This window comes from Bos grunniens, chromosome 26, assembly GCF_055505025.1.
Source record: "Bos grunniens cultivar Pamir isolate PY7600 chromosome 26, Bosgru_T2T1.0, whole genome shotgun sequence".
NCBI lineage: Eukaryota > Metazoa > Chordata > Mammalia > Artiodactyla > Bovidae > Bos > Bos grunniens.
This window is the reverse complement of record NC_141190.1, coordinates 23,506,057-23,524,205: the sequence shown is the minus strand read 5'-3', so window position 1 is coordinate 23,524,205 and position 18,149 is coordinate 23,506,057. Positions and strand designations below refer to the sequence as shown.

The 18,149-nt window shown below is 44.6% G+C and overlaps 1 protein-coding gene across 2 annotated transcripts in view; it reads right to left on the bottom strand.

Annotated features, from left to right (window-relative positions):
• WBP1L (WW domain binding protein 1 like) overlaps positions 1-18,149 on the bottom strand; it is a 58,687-nt gene that overhangs the window by 3,757 nt on the left and 36,781 nt on the right. For both annotated transcript variants that reach the window (XM_086377496.1, XM_086377497.1), the window contains exons 2-3: positions 9,238-9,340; positions 937-1,098 (exon numbers count right to left, since the gene is read on the bottom strand). In XM_086377496.1, coding sequence (XP_086233622.1) covers positions 937-1,098; positions 9,238-9,340 — 265 coding nt within the window. The remainder of the gene's footprint in view (positions 1-936; positions 1,099-9,237; positions 9,341-18,149) is intronic.

Genomic DNA, 18,149 nt, shown 5'->3' with positions numbered 1-18,149 from the left:
ACAGGTATCTCATCCCACCCCCAGCATACTCATCAAGTGACAACTCTCAGGTGCAGGCAGGACAAAGGGCTGTGAGCGACTTTCCAGATGTATATCGTGAAGACAGCCCTTCTCTGGGAGGCTGGAAAGCTGTGTTGCCTCTCACCCTAGTATGGCTGGAAAGACATACTAAACCTCATCCTGCTTCAGACCAAGAGCAGGTGGCTTACCAATGCAGGATGAGGGACCTGTCATCAAGGCTTATTAGGAACATGGCAGGTGAGTCATCCTCTGCTTTGAGACACAGATGATCTAATTATAACAGTGATTACAAGCATTTATTGAGCACTTACTGTACACCGGCCACTGTGCAAAGCACTTAACTCTTCTAGATGAGGAATTCCAAATTTACGACTATTTTATTCTGTAGAACACACTGCAGAATGCCTTTGGACAGGCTGCACCACTGGGCCTCCACCAATCCTTTGAGAGATCAGTGGAAGGAACTCCAGGGAAGTCAGGTGAGTGTGCCCTTCAGTGAATCATCAAGTTTCTTGGTTCTCAGGAAATCCCAATATTACCTCCCACTCCTGCCCTTTTTATGGCAGCCTCTGCTTAGGCATATCACATGGCAGGAAGCAAAATGGAGAGATTTCAAGGCCACTGACCTCAAAATCTCCATTCATATCATACACCATTCAACAACACGCCTAACAAAAATCTAAAGGAGCAGAGATGCAGTGAGAACCCAGCCAGTGTGGAATGGAACGGGCCCAGGGGCTACATCCACAGCCCTGGCCTCTCCGTGCTCAAGGTGTACACCCTCTTGTTCCCACTTCTGAGACCCTGCTCTAGGCATAAAGAGGCCAAGCCCTGAGGCCCACAGTCTGTCTGTCACACCCGACCCCACCCCCCACTCCCTCGGAGAGCAGGTTTGGTGGCTTCTGGAGTACGTACTGAAATAAAATGGCAGCGCTGAGTAATTGTGGGCTTCCCGGTAGGCGATCAGGTTGATTTCATGCTGCCGCTGCTGGGCCTGAAGGCGATGCTTGGCTCGGCGGTGGTGGCAGACGCAGCAGCAGCTCAGGATGATGATGATGGTCCACACAAGCCAGAACCCTGGGAGGGAAGGAGAGACAGAGAGGGGCAGGCACGCCATGAATGCCAGTGGGACACCAGCTGGAGGGGCCGCTCGCAGCACAGGGAGACTGGGACGGTGTGCACCTAGCCGAAGCTAGCACTGTTGAGCCTTGCCCGGCAGTTACATTCAGAACCGGTATTCAATTTTCATAAATGTTTGTACGAGAGTGAAAGATATGTGGGACAGAAGAGGGCAGGAATGTTAAGAAAAGTGACTCTAAAAGAGGTTACTCACTCCGGGGTGCCTCCAGGCTCTTGGGAGAGGGGTGGAGTGCTGAGCTGCTGGTCTAGCACCCAAGTTCTCCTATGTTTTAGGTCTGGTGGGCATTAAGTGTGCTTACCTTTCAGGACAACGTGCCCTTCCTCTCTTAAGAGATCTGAGAAAATGCTTCAGCCCCTCTTGGTGCCCATCTCCCCTCACCAGCCCTGGCCCACAAGGATGGCTCCCAGGCTCCCCACCAAGAATGAAGAGCCCCTCAGAATCCCCACAACTCAGCAGACAAGCAGTTGCAGAGGACCCCGGAGGGACTGCCTGATAAAAGTTTTTTCCTCTACCACTTTGCCTCCATCATACAGGAGTCACGGAAGTTAGAGGTGGAAAAATTCTAATTGCCTCAGCCCATTACTTCCCTGGAGAGTATAAACAACTTCCTCTGCTCTTGATATGAGCTGGTACAATTCCATCTCACATCGTCACAAACAATCAACTCCCCCAGCTCGCTCTGCCTGCAGCTGGCTTAGACTGGGAAGCATCAGTGGTCTCCCTTTCTTCCACCTGGCTCCAGAGAGGAGCAGGGGAGCAGGGGAGAAGCCCACAGCTCTCTTTTCCCCAGGTGGACTGTTTCTTCTCATTTCCCACTGATGTTCTCTTTGATCATATTTAGAGAATCCTGGCAAACCCTAATATAAGAACCCCTCTCCAATCTTCACATGTATACAGAAAAGACTTCTAATTTGTTTAATAAATGAGCAATTTTGCTTTAAAAAATAAATAGAGATTAGAGGGGAAAAAAAGATTGCAAAGAAAAACACAAAAATAGTGACATCTTTAAGTTGTGGGATTATGAGAAGAAATTTTAATTTCTTACCCCAATTTTTATTTTCTTCTTTCAAATTACAAAACTAGAAACAAAGTAAGTTAAACTTAAAAATATCTGTGACTAAATTTTATTTTTTCTGGCTTAAAAAAAAATTAATACATTTCTGAATAGGCTTAAAAATTCCTCTGGGAATGTCTTCATACAATGAAATGATATGAATCATTTAAAAAATTATCCACAGAATACTATTTTTGACATAATAATATGTTTCAAATACTAAATGGAAAAAAAAGCAATTACAAAACAGCATAAAATATGACCCCGACTTTTGCTTTAAAAAAAAGTATAAATATCCAGAGGGATGATCAGGAAGTTAATCATGAGATTATTCCTGGACAACAGGATTTTCTGTTACCAGTTCTTATGTTTTGCTTATCTGCAATTCCTGCATTTTCTAAGATGAACATTTACTTCTTTGGGAAAAAAATACTTTTTCTCAATTAAAATAAATCTGAGGAATAATTTTAAGGTGAGTTTTTATTAAATGAGACTAGATTATATTATTTTTCATTTGCTCCCTATTTCTGAGGAACTTCAATTTTTTCCATTACAAATGTTATATATTATTTTTAATCATCTGCTCTGTAACTATAAGTTTGTGTTTAGAACATGTTAAGTATTTCTATAACTCTTATCAGAATGAATATTAAAAAAAAAAAAAAGCTTCTTTTTCCTGGTAAACAATTACAAATGAATAAATCCCTGATTTTTTTCTGTTTGTACCAGACACAATATTTTGAAAGAGCCCACTGAAATTTAGGGTGTGGCCTCTGGCAACAGCCAGGGTGTTTCTTTCTGTCCCCCAGGGGTGTCCTCTCTGAATCTACCCTATGGGGTAAGACTGGGACAGCAGTACTGCCTTCCAGCCCTGGCAGGCTGGCAACACCACTTGCTGCACCTTGCTGCTTTTAGCACATATCACAGTTCCACAGAAACTTCTGCTGAGGTCTGGTGACAGAACAGGCGGAGGACAATGAGGAGAGGATCTTTTCCTCTTTTCCCATCAGCAGACAGAAAAACCCCATTCCTAACCAGAGAACACAGATGTAAGTTTAAGTCCGAAGTCTCCCTTGTGGTCCTTCCCAGAGTCACAGCGGACATTTGCTTAATTTAACTTACACTTCTCTCCTTTCAATACTGGCTGACTGGAGACTGGATACTGTTAGTAGAGCCCTCAGGGAGGGGTTTTGAAGCCGGAAAGGAGCTCTGGGAGTGAACTGGCTTCCCACTGCTGCCCTGTAACATCTCCTGCCTCTACGGTCCGGTCAGCTCCCAGCCTTGCAGGGTTAGGTCACACCCAAGGGAGGCGGCATAAGCAAGCAAAATGCACTCTGCTGAAGAGCCTGTCTCTGAGAACATTTTAGAAAAAGAAAGAAAGAAAGTGAAGTTGCTCAGTCGTGCCTGACTCTTTGTGACCCCGTGGACTGTAGCTTACCAGGTTCCTCCGTCCATGGGATTCTCCAGGGAAGAATATTAGAGTGAGTTGCCATTTCCTTCTTCAGGGGATCTTCCCAATGCAGGGATTGAACCCAGGTCTCCCACATTGCAGGCAGACGCTTTACCCTCTGAGCCACCAGGGAATATTTTAGAGTCAAGCCTAAAAGATTCTGGGCTAACCACTTTTTTATATTACCTACATTAACTTGCCCAGCATCATATCACAATCCTTTATGCTTCTGTGTTACCTCATAATTTTAAAAGTACATTCTCCCATGGCATAATCAGCACCTAACTCTACTTTTTGCCTCCTGTCACTTTTCTAATTGTTTCTTACCTAAAGGTAAATTAACTTGAAACCTTCATGCTGCACTATATATGATCTAAGGCAAAACTTCTTAGCTATTACAGCAGAGATTTTTTTCATGGTTTTCATGTTGGCCAAATATTTCTGGTTCTTCCCCTTCCTGGCATGTGGGTAGGCTTGAATTTCCTGGCCCCCTTATGATTAGGTGACATTTTGGGGCTACTTCTAACTTAACAAATTGAGACTGGAAATGACAGATGTCACTAAGAGGCCAGAACATTTCTTGCTAATGTGAGATCCTCTGTTAGATTCCCTTCTGCTACAGCAAGTCATAACATTCTAGACTGACTTCAGGGTCAGTCCAGCCCCAGAGAATAAAGAAGTAGGAACAAAGCTACCATCCAATCTGTGATGGACACAGAGTGTGAGCAATAAACCTGTTGTTTTAGGACCTTCAGGAGTTTGGACTTGTTTATTACTGAGCATAACCTCTAGCCTATCCAGACTAAGCCTTTATAGGCTCTTCTGGAGGAGAAGATTGCAAATGTTCATCAGATTCTTAAAGAGAATCCTTGTTCCAGAAAAAGCCTAAGTTCCACTGAACTAGAAGTCTAACAGAAAAAGAGGTCTTTTTTTTTTTTTAAAGGAAAAATGAAGCAGGGTGGAAGGAGACCGGGGGAAGAAATGAAACAAGTAGAAGGCATACCTTTGGCAGGGTTACCACAGTCATATCTAACAGCACCAGAAAACTCATGTCTACTGAAATTCCATTAGTTGCTTCTTTTCATGTGGTAGCATGGGTAGAAAAACTCTCCCTACTATGTACCATTTGCATGATATTACATGAAGTCTCAAACTGAGCTCCAATTTCTGCATTTCTAATACAGTATCACAAAGTGACAGTATGCACCAAAACTAGGGGAAAACTGATGTGGGAGCAGAAGGGGCCAAGTGGAGTAACAGGGCATTAGCACAGGTCCAGAAGAGCCCCTAAGGACTGGTCCCACTTGATGGAGTTAATGTGGGAAGACAGAAGGCCTTCTTGTCTGACCCTCACACAACAGATCCTACTGGATTCTAGGCAAAGCCATGTCCCCACATCTTTAAAAAGGGGACCATCTAGACTAGTCCCTACGGAGTTGTGCAAACTTTTGATCTTTTCACTAGTTTTCACAAACAAGGAGGAAAGTTTTTAAAAGGAAACCCTAAAAGAAAGAGCCACACAGAGAAAGACAGAAGCATGCCCTCCTCCCCAAACATACATCTACCCACAGATTACATTCCCCAATGACCTCTGAAAGCTGTGACCTCATTGTGGGGCACGCTTGTCATGCTAAGCAAAATGGAAAACATGTTTTTAAAAACAATCACAGTCCAATGTAGGAACTGAGTCATGTGCCCTGGAGTTCACTATAAACTTGGGAAAACACCACTCCCCAACTGGCAGGAAATTCCTCATTAGGAAGCCAAAGTATACTGTCCACTAGCTCTCCTCCTACCCCATACGATGGTGGGTATCCTCCTTAGCCCTCGACAGCTCTTAGCAGGAGATCCTTTTCCACTGTGGAAAAGGCCTGAATTTGGGAAATGAAGGCTTCAGAGGACTTGCAACTTCATCAGAAAGACTGGACAAGTTTCATATTCTAGCTTTGTGACCCTGGTCATTTTGCCTTGACTTCCCTCATCTGTAAAATGGGGAGAATAACAGTTTCTACCTACTTGGTCACTGTGAGGATAATTGAGTTAATGTCCACATGCAGAGTTCTCAAACCTGCACATTCAAGACCCTCCACAATCTGGGCCCACCACCCTCTGGCCTGGCACTTAAGAGTTCTGGAAGAGGGTAGCTTTGTGTGAGGCACACTGACCCCACGACTCAACTACAACTGACTGACTGGTGACTGAACACCCCAGGTCCTGAGAAATGGGCCATGCATATTTGGCAGGGTTGTCCTTAGAGCAGGTTGAGCTGACATGTGTGCAGACTTTACTGGGTGCCCAGCCCACAGCAGAGTTTTATGCACACCAGCACTCTCATCTCCCCTGAGTGAACCCCATGATCCCAGGGAAAAGGTTAATGTGATGCATGCTCTCTTCTTTCCCATGGAGCCTTGACCTATGGTGTTTGGCGTTCCTCTGCCTGAGAAGTCATCCTATCCTTCTCCATGTGTTTAAATCTTATCCACCCTTTCTTTAAGGCCTGCTTCAAATGCCACCACCTCCATGCAGCCTACCTGAATCCTGTCCAGCGAAAGCAAATTCTCCTAGCACATACACAGTGGTCCTGGCACACACACTCCACTTTCTACCTTGCATTACTAGTGAGGCATGTTGTATTATCTCCTCTCTCTGCTTAGAGACTCCCTTCTTGATGGAAAGGATTCTCTCTCCCCACATGCTTTAACACAGAAGAGGCCACCTCATCCAGTAGAAACTTGGTTAGAATTGCAAACTCTCAGGTCCACCTCAGACCTATTGAATCAAAAACTCTAGGACTTGGGCCCAGAAATCCATGCTTTAATAAGCCCTCCAGGAAATGCAGATGCTTGCCAAAGTCTGAAACCACTGGAATAAGAGTTTGCTGAATAAATGATTGAATGATGATTGAAACTACAAGAGCCATAAAAACGCATGGGATGATAAGGCCAGGTCTTAAAGCCTCAACCATGGCGGTGGTAAAACAGGACTTTCATTCCTGAACTGATGCAGACCCACTAATGACAATGGCCTATGTTACAAGAGATTAAAACGACAGTGGAGAAAGGGTGCTGGTTGAAGTTTTAGGTCTCTGTGTGTTTATGATGTGCTTGTGTGTCTGTGCAAAGTGGGCTCTGCATGTGTGTGTGTGCGCCAGTCCTCAGCACACAGGAAAATTTGGCTTAGCAATGGTATGAGGGTTGATGGAAATGGCATTTATTTTTCCCCGAGGCCTTCCCAGTAGGCAACTATGGTTAAAAAGGTACTCTGACAAAAACTCTGCCAAGGGTTTCCTGGCTGAGATCTTTTCCTTCCAAAGGAAAAAGAAAAAAGAATAACCCAAAGCCCATTATTTTCAGGCAGAGTTCAGAGGCAATTAGAGAGAACAGGGTTCAGAGTGACCAGAAGCACAGTTCCCATGAGAACCGAAAGGGCTCATTCCTACACTTGACCTCCCTCCTCTCCATATCAGGCCGAGGCCAGGCCCTCAAGAAGGAGAAAAACCAAAGAATTCCGGAGAGAGGCGCAACGCTCACTGGGCACCTTCTGACCAAAAAGCCATTTCTGGGCACAAAGAGGAAGTTGGGCTTTTAGTCTCTGTCTCTTGAGAACTTGGCAGACACGGGCCATCTTGTACAGGGGTGAGTCTTTCCTCCCCAGCCAGACTGGTCTCTGTCTGGCCTCCTTCTTTCCCCAGCTAACCACGACTGGAGAAGTGATTAGTCACTGTGCAGCTCTTCCCCTGGCTTTCTTTAGGCCCATGGGATGAAGTGCCTGGTTCCCAGACCACCTGCCTCGCTGACACCTGTGTCTCGCATCTCCCTGTCCCCATCACCCCACCTCTAGCCTTGGCATTCATGACCCAATTCTGGTGGCTACTGAGTCTGTTCCGCCAACACCTCAGGAGGCTCTGTCAATCTGAGATGGGGGCCATCAGCAACTCCATCCTTTCTGCAACTGATGCCGCCTGGGCAGGGCCCCAGAAAAACAAACCGCAGCTCTGTGGCTTTTTGGCAGCCCAACTTTGACTTTTGTTTTAGTTAAGGGGTGAGAGGGAGAATTTGAACCCGTGGCTATCTGCATCTTAAAACATTTAAACAGCCTGTCCACCTGCCTGGCACGTTGTGTTTCTCCAGTGAGTCTCTCAGCCCCACCCCTCCTAAAATAGCACCGACAACTCCAGGCCTGCCTGTGCTGCTGCTGCTTATGTACTTGGAGGACTGATGGGGACGTTTTGAACCCTGTTCTCTCCTTGGGAAGGAGTCTTCCCTTAACCACCCCTGGAATTCCTCAGAGAGGCAGAAGAGCCAATCATCAAAAGGGAAGTACGAGGGTGAGGAGAGGTCTTTTTTGTAGGAACCACTCCCACTGGCTACAAGATCGTTTGCATTCAGAAGGAGAAGCTTCCCAGCCAAGAGTCTAATTTCCTTTCCATTTTAAACAACAGCCTTTCTAGCTGCTTTCTGACATATACCTGATGTGGGGTGAATGGGGAGATCAGAAAGGAGAAGGGGGAAAAGGGCAGAGGTGGAGGTGATGGCAAGGATGTGAAGCAAGCGGCAAAGGTTGTCTCCACATGGAGGGAGTGATGGGGGCTTATAATTCTCTGGGAAAACAATCTACTGCCTCCTCTATCAACGGACAGCTTGAGAACCACTGTAGTGCTGGTCACCTGGCAACGCTCTGCCCTCAGAACTCTCCCATCCTCCCCCTTCTTTGTTCAGTATCCTCAGTGTCTCATCTGAGTTTCAGGAAGATCAGAGTACAAAGTGCTTCAGTGAACTCTCTAAGTGTAGGTCACTCCCTGAAGCCCAGGGCATTGTCCCCATCCTTGTACAACTCAAGAAGGTGCAAGTGGTCCTGGCCTCTACCAAGCCAGTGACAAGGTGGTGGAGCTGACAACTCAAAATGGCTTTGGGTTGACAGTAACAGGTTAGGTGGACTGAGAAGCCTCCAGACACTTCAGTTTGCAATCTGGGGAAGGAACAAAGGGGGCTGAACCTCTATTCCTCCTCTCCAGGAGGGCTCTGTTGGCCACGACCTAAGGAAAGATCCCACTGAGAGGGACCCTCAGAAACAGAGGCGGCTCCTTGAGGATCTGTGGGGAATTGGGAAGTCCTGGTGTTTTGTTTTTTTTTTAACAAGAAAATGTTAGAGCTATCCAGAGAGCAGCCTGGCATCCACGGCAGCTTGGCTGCTGCAAACCTCTCTTTGCAAAGACAGGGGGTCTGGGCAGCTGGGCTGGCCTGTGAGAGGGCATAAGTTGTTGTCACTGCTTGGCACACCCTGGAGAGGGCATCCAAGAGAATTCCACTCAGAAGCTTCTGCAGCAGATCTGCTAACCATGGCCTCTTAGGAGGGCTCAGACCATATTTTCCAGTCTTTAGCTCATGGTGTCCAAAGAGCACCGGAGCGCTCCTCCTCTACAGAGGGATTGCTTCCAGAACCTAGCAGAGTCTCCTCGCCAACACTGCCACCGAGAGAGAGGAACAAGGCTGACCAGCTTTCAGTTTCCCAATGAGCAGAGGTGGTGAACTGAGGCGGCTGGACACCAAGAAGCCCCCAGGCAAGACTTACACCAGAGTTCATAGTAGTAGTTGCAGCACTGAGACTGTCCACAGCAGTGTCCTGTGTCACAGATGTAGCTTTGATTGTTGGTACCCACGCAGGTTTCCTTGTCCTAAAAGAAATTTAAAATTTTAGCACATTGAATTATAGCTTTTAAATATCACTTTTCTTCTCATAGGGCTTCCTTGGTGGCTCAGTTGGTAAAGAATCTGCCTACAATGCAGGAGACCCGGGTTCAATCCCTAGGTCAGGAAGATCCCTTGGAGAAGGAAATGGCAACCCACTCCAGTATTTTTGCCTGGAGAATTCCATGCACAGAGGAGCCTGGCGGGCTACAGTCCATGGAGTCACAAAGAGTCGGACACGACTGAGCGACAAACACTTTCTTCTTATCCCCCTCTTTCTGGTCGCCTATCCATCCTCCACCAAACAGTCTGTACCAATATTTACTCCATTGAGGGGAAAAAAAAAAAAAAGAAGAAGAAGAAGAAGAACCATGCAACAACAGCAGATTTAAGAAAAATAATATGGTTTATTAAAGAGGGAAGAAGATTCAGTACACGAAGCCAAGTGGTAAAGAGCAGAGTTCTCAGAGAGAAAAACAGAGCAGAGTCCTCCTTGCTTTATGTCCAAGCTGAAGCACTCCATGTTCTGACGCTAATTTAGCCCATAAGATTCATAAGAACCATAGTCATGATTCTCCTGTAACTGGCTGTACATTTTAAATAAAACCAGCTTCTCTGTGAAAGTTCCTGGAATAATTAAGGCAGTACATATTCTAGGATTAGCATCTGGTCAGCCGGTCCATCCTCCCTTTAAAACACATGATCTCCAAGGTTAATTACAGCATGATTCAAAAGAAGGCTAAAAAACCTGCTATTTATTAAAATTCTTCAGTCTTAAGAGTGACTTGCTTAGATGACCTAATGCAATTTCAATTTGCTAGATCTTTTTTTGCTTATCAGATGATCCCTTAATAATCTTGACTGGATCTAGAATTCACACTCTCCCTTGTCAGGGACAGCTATAGAAAGGGCACTGCTGAGTAACCATCTAGCATTTTGCCAAATTCTATTCACAGCACTGGTGGATGGGAATAGAGGTGGAAGGGTTTATTTTATATTTCACAGTTAAGATATGAAACTTAAATAAACTTCAATAAGTTTATATATAAGCTTTATAACTTATTCATAAATAAGTTTACAATAACTTAAATGAACTTCAGCCTCCAATGTCCTCTGGGCCACAGTGCATGAGACCTATTAAGATGTGGCTTTCAACATTTCTTTATCCTAAAGAAGCAACACAGTCATTGACTGGACACCGTCTCTGTGCCGGACACTGGGCTGGGTATGAGAGACATGAAGATGAATAAGACACTCCCTAACCTCAAGGAGCATAGTTAGGAAGGGAAAAAACCCTGCTCAGCAAAGAAACCAAAACCACAGTATTGTATTTGCTGCTACTCAGGCTGACCCTGCCCACAGTGTACATCCGGGCGGACGCCTGCCAGTGGAAATTCAAGCCACATAGTTGGTTCCTGTTCTCTGGGCCCTGCTCTACTACACTGTCTACTTGGCCAAGGGTATAAACAAAGCAATCCAGAGACTGTCTACAGGGCTAGAGGCTGGGGACCTGAAGCCACAGGGCGAAGACAAAAGAAAGGGCATGGCTAAAACTCAGATCCCTGGCTCAGAGCGTGTTTCCACCACATCCTCAGGTGTTTCCTGGTCTCTTTTAAGAGTCTTACACCCTGGTGCAAAAGGGTTTAGGAAGAAGGAAACATGGGCAAGACATCTGTTGATTCTGACGACAGTTTTGTGACAGCACTGCACACAGAACCCTATTGTTGCCTCCCCACGTCCACCGTAAGGAAAATGGCACACCTAGAAGGTGGCTGTCCACTAGGATGCCTCCTCTGAGGCCTGACGCATGTGGAGAAAGCAGATCTGCGCTCGATGCTTTTGCCAGAACACACCTCCTCTGACTTCAGAGCAAAACACTGCTTTCCTAAGGACATGAAAAAAGTTCTCCCAAGTTTACCAGTCCCTGAAATGCCATTCTTCTGGCCTGGCTCACAAGAGCACAGTTCAAACTGTCCACATAGTTTCGAAAAGAGGCTGTGTTGCCTACACCTCAACACATGAAATAATCCAGTGACACTTCTGCTTCAAAAAATTTTATCAGATGAGGTCCAGGCTTGGAACACAGGGTGGTCAACTGGTCCTCTGTGAGGCAAGAAATGGAATGTGTTTGAAATCTAAACATGTGGCATCTTAATGACCTACTGGTGTCAGGTTTTTTCTTGGCTTTCCCATTCACCGAGACAGGAAGCCTGGTATAAACAGAACCCTGCTCTTTTCCCTGCTCTCCTTCCACTTTCCCCAGGACAGCAGACTGTGGCAGCATCATTTAACTCAGTTTCCCAAATACTTTTTACCTAGGATATCTCATCCCCTGTTCTCCTCTCCTCAAATAGAGTCCCCAAGTTGTCTAGGATGGTCTTGGTTATGGGAACTGTCATTTTCTGCTACAGGAGGAAGGAAAGTAGGTGGGCAGTTAAAGAAGAAGAGACATGGACTCATAGACCTTTACAAGGAAGAAATGATGGATTAAGAGGGTAGTGAGATGTGAGCATGATGAGCTCCTCCAGAGAAAGACCTACTGCTAGGAGAAGAAAATCCAGAAGCCTTGGGTTTGGTCCTAGCTCTGCCATTACCGAGGAACAGGACTCTGGGCAAGTCACTCACTCAGTGGCCCAAGAGCTAGTTAAGATGCTCACTCATGTCTCCTTCATCCTGAAGAGTCTACCAGCCTACCCACTTCCCATTCCTTTCGGCAGCTGTTACTGCTGCTGCTAAGTCACTTCAGTCGTGTCCGACTCTGTGCGACCCCAGAGACGGCAGCCACCAGGCTCCCCCGTCCCTGGGATTCTCCAGGCAAGAACACGAGTGGGTTGCCATTTCCTTCTCCAATGCATGAAAGTGAAAAGTGAAAGGGAAGTTGCTCAGTCGTGTCCGACTCTTAGAGACCCCATGGACTGCAGGCCACCAGGCTCCTCTGTCCATGGATGGGATTTTCCAGGCAAGAGTACTGGAGTGGGGTGCCTTTTGGCAGCAGCCAATGCAAAAGTTCCTGTAACCTGTGTCTCCTCTCAGTCAAAGCAAAGAATAGAGGTGTGCAAATGTTGCTTGCTGCTCTTCTACCCTTCCCTATAGGAGTAAGTCACCCAGAGGACTCTCAGGGATCTCCAGGCAGCTCAAGATCCAAATGGTTAAGATTCAGTCAGATCTGGGTTCAAAGTTTGGTTCTCACACTATGCTTATTAACTGTGGTAACTTCAGTAGTAACTGAACTTCTCTGAGCTCTTAATATCAATGTTATTCTCTGAGTCATTATCGCTGGGCATGAAAGCCCATTCGATAAGGAGCACTTTGCATTCAGTGAGAGAGTATTCAATAAAGAGCACTGTGCATTCACTTAGAACTATTTCTCAGAACAGTAAAGCTCACTGGCAATGTGGGCTGCTTCGGACATAACGAATAGAAAAAGGAACTGGAGAGAATGCAATGGAAAGTTCAAATATGAAAAATTCTCAGCACTCTTCATGAGTATCCTTTGCTTTTCTTCCAAGCATCTCCAAGGACTATACACAAATTACATTGTTTAGGCTAAGTCTCAAGTGGGAAGTTAATATCCCACCCCTCCCCTTCCCTCCTCAAGAGTGAATGAGAGAAAAAACTGTGCCCTTCCTATGGGCAAGAGCTCTGTCTCCTTAATCCCCATCCCCAACTCCAAGAATGGGCACAGTGCTGGGCTCACAAAGGTTTGGTGAATGAAACAATGGCTATGCAGCCTCCATGAAGGCAGAATGAGGTGGGGTGAATAATACTGAGTACCTCCTATGTGCTAGGCACTGTTCTAAATTCCTTACAAGAGGATGAAGTGGGTAGTAAAAGAGAACTGAAGTCAAGAGAGGCTAAGTAACTTGCCTGAGGCCATGCAGCTAGCTAATTCATCTGACTCCAGATCCTGAGCTTTTAACTAATAAACTAGAACATCCTTGGTTTAAGTTATTCTTCTTCACTTGCTTTTAACACTTTAGATGCTTAAATAAATCCACTAAAATCCCCAAACACAATCAACATTTTGTCTTTGATGGAAAAGATAAGGTCCCTGCCCTTAAGGAGCTCTTTGACTTTGGGAAAATTTTCTACTTGGCAGTGAAGAGAGGCAACACGCTTGGGGCTCCACCCTTCTTTGCCTGAAAGGTCATTATTTTCACACATGAATTTTCTGAAAAGTTAAACGGTGTTTCATCCCATTGTGGAACATGGGGCCTTCACCCGTTCCTTCAACATTTATTGAGTACCTACCCTGCACCAGCACTGAAACAGCAGTGGGGAACACAATGGGTAAATAAAAGGTGAAACGTGCGACTTCCCTGGTGGACAAGTGGTTAATAATCCACCTCCCAATGCAGAAGACATGGGTTCAATCCTTGGTCCGAGGATTTCACATGCTGTGGGGCAACTGAGCCCATGCATTACAACTCCTGAGTCTACACTCTAGAGCCTATGAGCCACAACTACTGAGCCTGCCTGCTGCAACTACTTAAATCTGAGCACCCCCGAGCCCGTGCTCTGAAACAAGAGAAGCCACTGCAATGAGAAGTCCGCGTACCACTAGAGAGTAGCCCCGACTTGCTACAACTAGAGAAAGCCTGCACGCAGCAATGAAGACCCAGCACAGGCAAAAAGAAATAAATAAAATGTTAAAATAAAATAAAACAAGCTTAAAAATAAATAAATAAAGGTCTTTACCCTCACGGAGCTTAAAGTCTAACAAAAGATGATAAAGTAATCATACACATAAAACTGCAACTAGGAAGGAAAAACACCTCATTTGGTAAGAGTTTACCACAGAAACTAGTTAAGGAGGTCCAGACAGCTGTGAGGAAGGTAAGCCTGAACTGAGACTGCCAGGATGGTTAGAAAGTTAGTAGCCACGGAAGAGGGGTGGGAAGAACAAAGGAAACAGTACAAGGAAAGTCCTTCAGCTGGAGATGCTTGAAAAAGTACGTAGTGAGTTAGGTGCGTGGGGGTAAGATGAGATTCGCATTTTGAAGATACTTCTCAGCAATGTTCCATTTGCACAAACTCCTGGCCCCAAAATACAAGAAATGTAGACTTGTCAAAAAGGAACTTTGAGTGAATAACACATGCTCATATGCTGAGGCCTTTCACCTCAGAATAACTGTGGTGATGACCCTCAAAATTCTCATTTGTTATAGGTGTGACTTCTGGTAGCACAGTGACCAGCTGCTCTAAGAAACAGGGCATATATGGTCACCAAACAAAAAGCACAGGCAGGAAGAACCAGTGAGCTAGACCAACAATGAACTGGAAAGAACATTTTTTACAATGGAAAAGGATGAATAGTATGTCTTTGCACATATGCAAAAAATTATCTCATCTCTTTGGCGGCAGCATAAACTATGGGACTAACATCATTTTCCTTAAGAGTTTCCATGTCTTTGAGTTGCTATTCTTAGCTGAGCCACTGTAAAGGTCAATTTAATCAGTGTAAGAACTTTCAAAATGCCAGCATAAAAAGAGACACTGGGCAATAATAGTTCCCCAGGGATGGTTTTAATTTGCCGATTTATGGGGCTGGAAAACCCTGCTAACAACTGGCAACAGCATCTTCATGCCCTTAGGAAAGCATTAACGTTTAATAGTGAAAAATAGGAAAACTGAAATCCTTCACAAGTTGCTAAATCACAAACGCTAAATCTCTTGGCTGTTGGATACTAGTGAATTTGGAGCACCATCTCTGGCCTTCTCTACTGGGAAGAGGAATGGTTTCCTAATGGAAACACCCATTTCTAAAATTGAATAACAAATATGTATTGATATCACTTTCTTCACAAGCCAGGCATTGTGTTAGATGCTACAGCTACTGCACTGAGCAAGAGACTCTAGGGGGAAAGATCTTGCTTCTGATGATATAGCTGAGTAGGTAACTTAAAAAATATCATAATATTATTTTAATTATATAGCTGAAAGCAAGGAAGAACCCCAGGGCCAAAAATGTTGGGGGTGGGGAACTAGAAACTACAGTGATAAATGAGATCAGGCCTTTCCAGTGGCTGTGGAAAGGAGCTGTTTTATTTTCTTGAGTCCACCTAAAACAGGCACTTGGACCTGAGTTCCAATGTAAGGTGAAGACCCTCAAAGAGAGAAAGCAGACTAGAAAAAAGAGCCCACTGGCACACAGCGAGAATAAGAAAGGTCTGAATTGAGAGGAAAAAAGTATCTCTTCTAGTAATCTGTAACTACAAGCCTTTCCATAGGCTATTGAGATCTGAACTATTGAGAGCTGAGTGCCAAAGAATTGATGCTTTTGAACTGTGGTGTTGGAGAAGACTCTTTTGAGAGTCCCTTGAATTGCAAGGAGATCCAACCAGTCAATCCTAAAGGAAATCAGTCCTTAATATTCATTGGAAGGACTGATGCTGAAGCTGAAACTCCAATCCTTTGGCCACCTGATATGAAGAACTGACTCACTGGAAAAGAACCTGATGCTGGAAAAGATTGAAGGTGGGAGAAGGGGACGACATAAGAGGATGAGATGGTCGGATGGCATCACCGATGCAATGGACATGAGTTTAAGCAAACTCAAGGAGCTGGTGATGGACAGGGAAGCCTGGAGTGCTGCAGTCCATGGGACTGCAAAGAGTCAGACACGACTGAGGGACTGAACTCAATTGAACTACATAGTCTGAGAATCCCCAGGCCAAAAGTTTAACACAAAAAAGTAGTCCCAGAATGAGATATCTGGCAGAGGAAATGTAAAATTCTAAAGAGACCTACCCTCAATCACAGCACGAAAGATGCCCACGAATAAAGCTCTCTGCTGAAGATGAGCGCAAGCAAAATGTAAAAACTATGTAAAAATACAAACAAGATGTGGGAATTCAATTAATAGCAGGGTAAGACTCTCCAAAGAAACCTTAATAGAATGATCAGATAAACTGTAATACATATTTCAAATGATTAAAGCCAAAAATAAAAAATGAAAAACATGAGAAAAGAACATACTAAAAAAGAAACAATGACCAAATGGATTTCAGGAAAAAATACAACTTGTAGAAAAATAGTTATTAAAATTAAAAATTCAACAGGTGGTTTACACAGAGATTAGACCATGTTAAAGAAGAGAATCAGTAGACTGGAAAGCAGATCTGAGAAAATTACCAGCAACCAGCTTCTACCAATTAAGAGAAAACACAAAAATGGAAAATAAGAAATAAGACACTAAAGAAGGAAAGAAGAAAATGGAGTCAATATTTAAAGAGACAACTGATTAAAGATGGAATTTTCAGACAATAATAAACTCATATCTGGGCATACTGTTTGAAAGTGGAGAACAACCAAGACAAAAAAGATCTTAAATATATTCCAGTGAGGGAAGACTGAAAATTAACAAGTGAAATTAGAATTTAAAATACTAATAAGCTTCATAAAGATACTAAAACAGGATAATAGGACAAAGGGCTTTAGATGAGGCAGTCAGGAAAGGCCTCCTTAAGAAGGTGATGTCTGAGTTGAGCCCTGAATGATGAGAAGGAGCCAGCTTAAGCAGATCTGTGCGAAATGTGTTCTAGGCAGAGAGAATGTAAAGTACATGCCAAGATACCAATGCAAGAATGAAACTGGTGTGCTCTAGGAAAAGACAGAAGGCTAGCATGGCTGAGCACAGTGAATCTAAGGAAGAGTGGTGTGAAAGAAAGTACTGAGAATTCAGAATGAGGCCAGACCTCATATGCCTTGTACAACAGACAAGTACCTTTAACTCAGAATCAGCTATTTTTGTTCTATCCTAGACAGACTCTTGGAGGGCATGGCAACCCACTCCAGTATTCTTGCCCAGAGAATTCCATGGATGGAGACTCACAGGCTACAGTCCATGGGGTCACAAAGAGTTGAAGTGACTGAACACACTTGCACGCCGAGACAGAATCTTTAAATTCTAAAAACGAAACACTTTCACATCCTTTGCAAGTGGTCATAAAATATAAATACACTCTTTATAAAGTTTTGTGAATTTACCTCTATTTTTATAATAAGTTAGTTAAAATCACTTTTCTCCTACTAATAGTTTTAAGGCTGTTTGAAGAGCTGAAGGAAACAGGAACTGCTCAAAGATCCCCCCCCACTTTTTTTTCCCAGCTGCTCTGTGCAGCATGCAGGATCTTAGTTCCCCAACCAGGGATGGAACCCATGCCCCCTGCAATGGAAGCAGTCTAAATCAGTGGACCACCAGGGAAGTCCCCAAGGGTGGGAGGACATTTCAGAAGAGCTGGGGATGAAGGAAAGTAAAGTGAGGCAGAGGGATGATTCACAGGAGTCCTGGCCCATTGTTTCCCAGGTGTTTCTCTGGTCTCCCTTTGACAGTAGGGACTGTCACATTCTCCTTTTGTACTCTTCCCAAGGTATACTACACATGACAATTCTTCCTTTAAGCTTTGCTAGCTATGGTTTCTTCCTTTCTAATAAGGGTCAAGCCCCTGCTAAGATGTGAACCAAGATTCTGCTTTGTATGCACTAGGGTATTAGGAATGGATTTTTATGCTATTTTGTTGAGCTCAGTCATTTTCCGGAAGGACAAACAGCCTGGGCATGCTTCTCTAATCAAGCCAGTAAATCTAATCTGGTAAGATTCAGCCTCAGCCCTCAGATTTGATAGTGTGCTTTACCCCTTAAGGGCTCAAAGCTCCAGCTTCCTGGCTTAGGAGCACCCAGTCTCCCATACGCTGGCTGTAAAGTACTTTAAAGGGTAAAGCTAAACCCTGGAGCTAGTGACACACTTGGAAAAAGCCTACAACCAATGTGGGGAGCTGCTTCAAGATTTGGCAG